The sequence below is a fragment of the Cynoglossus semilaevis genome, chromosome 19 (assembly GCF_000523025.1).
Source record: "Cynoglossus semilaevis isolate Cse_v1.0 chromosome 19, Cse_v1.0, whole genome shotgun sequence".
Taxonomy (NCBI): domain Eukaryota; kingdom Metazoa; phylum Chordata; class Actinopteri; order Pleuronectiformes; family Cynoglossidae; genus Cynoglossus; species Cynoglossus semilaevis.
Genome location: NC_024325.1, coordinates 13,958,278 through 13,961,766, shown reverse-complemented (window position 1 = coordinate 13,961,766; position 3,489 = coordinate 13,958,278). Strand labels below are relative to the sequence as shown.

General features: G+C 43.8%; 1 protein-coding gene across 15 annotated transcripts in view; it reads left to right on the top strand.

Moving 5' to 3' along the window:
• gria3a (glutamate receptor, ionotropic, AMPA 3a) overlaps window positions 1-3,489 on the top strand; it is a 55,451-nt gene that overhangs the window by 45,934 nt on the left and 6,028 nt on the right. For 12 of the 15 annotated variants that reach the window (XM_017041540.2, XM_025065713.1, XM_025065710.1 and 9 more), the window contains one exon: window positions 747-994. In XM_017041540.2, the coding sequence (XP_016897029.1) occupies window positions 747-994 (248 nt within the window). Of the gene's footprint in view, window positions 1-746; window positions 995-1,757; window positions 1,873-3,489 lie in introns of all 15 variants that reach the window. The other 3 variants (XR_003052925.1, XM_025065717.1, XM_025065719.1) reach the window with 1 other exon arrangement.

The following is a 3,489-nucleotide window of genomic DNA, read 5'->3' as shown; positions in this document are numbered from 1 at the left end:
GGGCGAGGGGGGGGGAGGGTGATAAGGATCCAGTCCTGGGGTTTGTTCTACTTCAGAGTTTTCGTGTTGAGGATTCCTCACTAAGGCCTGTGATAATCAGACTGGTCCATTTGTTCCTGACTGCAGAGGAAACAAGAAGAAGAATAAGTAACTTACACAGGCGTGGCCCTGGCTGTGGTCTGCGACCCTTATGTTTCTCTTCTCTAATGTATAACGTGTCCACAGACCTGAGAGTATATAATTTACATTTGAACCTAATTGTTTTTTATCGTGTTTTACCTCCGTGATCGTCCACATCACGTGACATAAACAGTCTGCCCTGCTGTGACAAAACTGACCAGCAGGAGGAGGAGGAGAAAGTCCGGCCAGGGCTGTTAATACATAAAAAAGCAGACATGCTGAGCAGTTTGCTTCTGCTGAGGCTCCAGATTGTCAGACCTCAGGCTGCTGGCAGAAGGCCACCACCTCTGCTGCACCGAAGCCTGAACAAAAAACCTGGGAATTACAAGAGCGTCTGAACACTGCCCTCTATCGGTGAAAATGAGCCTGGACGGTACAGTTTAGATGGGGCGACAGCAGGTGATCACGTGACGGAGGACGCCTGCTGTGGCGTCAGTGGTGGAGAAGTGATTTATTTATGTTTGGATCTGTGATGAAATGGTTTTAAAAAGTTACTCCCACATTGTTTAAAAATTTTAAATCATTATTTAAGCTGTACTTAATTCCCGTTTCCTCTTTTAACGCAGCGCTCCAAAATAGCGGTCTATGAGAAGATGTGGTCGTACATGAAATCGGCAGAACCCTCCGTGTTCGCCAAGACCACCCCGGACGGAGTGACCCGTGTGCGGAAGTCCAAGGGCAAGTTCGCCTTTCTGCTGGAGTCCACCATGAACGAGTACATCGAGCAGCGGAAGCCGTGTGACACCATGAAAGTGGGCGGTAACCTCGACTCTAAGGGTTATGGCGTGGCCACACCCAAAGGCTCTGCATTAAGGTGGGTGGGATAATATAACAATACCCTCCCTGTTGTTATAGGATTCCACCTACCCTGATGTCTCCTTTCTCACACCTCCTCGCTCCTTAATTCTTCTTCTTCTACTTTCTTTTTTTTTTTAAATGCATCAATGAATGAATTGTATTTTTGTTTTTCTGTGATCTGAATTCAACCAACGTGTCGGCCATTTTTCTTTCTGTCCAGTGTCTTTCTTCTCTCTCTCTGACCGCCTGTCTGTCGACCAGTCACCTGCAGCCGCTCCATCTGAATGTTGATGTGCTCCTCCTCGTGTCTCCTCTCCTCTTTACTCTCCATTATTTTTGCTCCCCCCACCCCTCCCCTCTCCATCCTCCCAAATTTCTCTGCTGCCCATTTGCATCGCTTCTACTTCCACCCTGACGTGTTTCCTTGACGACTGCTTTTCCCAGACGCCGCTCTGTCAGTGGTGAATGTTAGACGCCGCATGTTTGATGTTGTGTATTTTTGGTTGAGCGATGACAGAATGTCCCCCATGTCCCCGCACACTTGAGTTCTAATCAGTGTGACCCTCCATGCCACCTCTCTGATATCCAACCTTTTCTTTGCTGTAAAAATGTTCCTCACCCCTTCTCCACACCCACCAGTTGAAATTCTTTACCAATTTGTCCCCCCTCCTCCCCGTGCTCCCCTGATGAACCATTGATCCTCTTCACTAATATTCTACGTATTAGATTTCTCACGGAACCTGTTCATTTTCTTACAAGCTATGTTTTATCGTTTCAAGAAATGCTGTTAACCTGGCAGTGTTAAAACTGAATGAACAAGGCCTCTTGGACAAATTGAAAAACAAATGGTGGTACGACAAGGGAGAGTGCGGCAGCGGGGGAGGTGACTCTAAGGTCAGCCTCAATGTCACCAAAGTCGGGTATCCTAGAACAGAGTAATCGGCAAGGCTGTCCTCACTGGCTTGGAGTCCTCGGGCCTAAAACACTGTAATGACAAACATGTTTGGTGGTGCATCTGTGATGAACAGGGAACCCTTCACTTGGCTGATGGAGCAGGAGTTAGCGCTGTGTTTGTGACAGAGTAGCGGTTTGTGTTATTGGCCTGTGGCGGTAAAAGACGGAAACATGTCTTCAGTCTGGTTTTTATTTCCACAGGCCAACAATGGAAGCTTTGGATTTATCTGTTACTGGGGAAGAAGCAGGACTTTATTAGTATTAGTAGTATTGGTATTATTCTTATTATTAAGCACTCTCCAGTCCGCTGTTAGGACGTCAGGCACAGGAAACAGCGTTGTCTTGAGGGGACGAAGCATTACAGGCAAACGTGAGAATTCTAATGACAGAGTGAAAACTAAAGGTCCAAATTTTTTATTTTATTTATTATTATTATTATTATCATCATTTTTTTCATTTAAAATATTCTTCTCACTGAAAATCCAGCACCTGAAACAGACAGAAGACTTGGGTCTTGATCCAAGTCCAGTCAAAGTCCTTCCATGAAGACCCCGACCTGGTAAAAAAAAAAAAGCTCCAGGTAGTGATGTGTCAGACAAAGGACCGGGGGCTGCATTTGTACAAGCAGATTTGATTGGAAGAGGTCAGTGAGAAAAACAGACAAACAAACAAACAAACAACAAAAACCATAGAAAAACATGTATATATTTATATATTTATCTGTATCTGTGCACACCAGGGCAAGAAACTTACTCCTTAAATCTTTATTTAAGGGTTTTTTGGGGAAATAATTCAATGTAGTAATAGACTTAAAATTCTGCTTGGAATGGAAATGAATGAACAGCAGAGAAAAACGAGTTATATATTCTTCAGTTTCATTCATTCTGTCTTTCTTCTTAGACTCCTTACAACATCTATCTCTGAATTTAGATTCATTACAAAATTTAAAAATAATTTGAAAAAATAAAATGCCCTCCAGTACAGTAGGGGGCAGAAGACATACATCATATATATAGGATATACATACGTCCCAGGTGGACATGTCCTGAACTTGATTATCTAATTATTAATAGACATCCAAATTCAAGACATCCAGGAAGTCTGGACCAGATCATTTGTTTTTGTTTACCTTCCAATCAAATCCGCTGTGCAACTTTTCCCTCCTCCAACCACGAAGCCCCTGGTCTGGTGTGGTGGGCACCAGGACGCAGCCACAGCTCCCATGAGGATCCATCTCTGCCTCTGCTCTTCAGCTTGTCTCTGAGTCTGTGGTGAGAGAAGAAGAGATGTGAGAAAAAAAGAAAAAAAAAGTTTCTGTTATCGGCTGAAGTCCTTCATTTCTGAGTGAGCAGAACATGGAGACTGTCAGAGGGATAACGGGAAAACTGTCTCCTCTCACTGGCTTTGGTTGAAAAGTGAATTTTTCCAGCAGTGTCACGTGTGACGGCCATGTTTCTCTGTTAGTGTCTCAGAAACACACGTGTGTGTAATTTAACAATGAAAATATATTGTGTGTAACTACCACTGTGGACATACTCATTAGAATAACATTACACA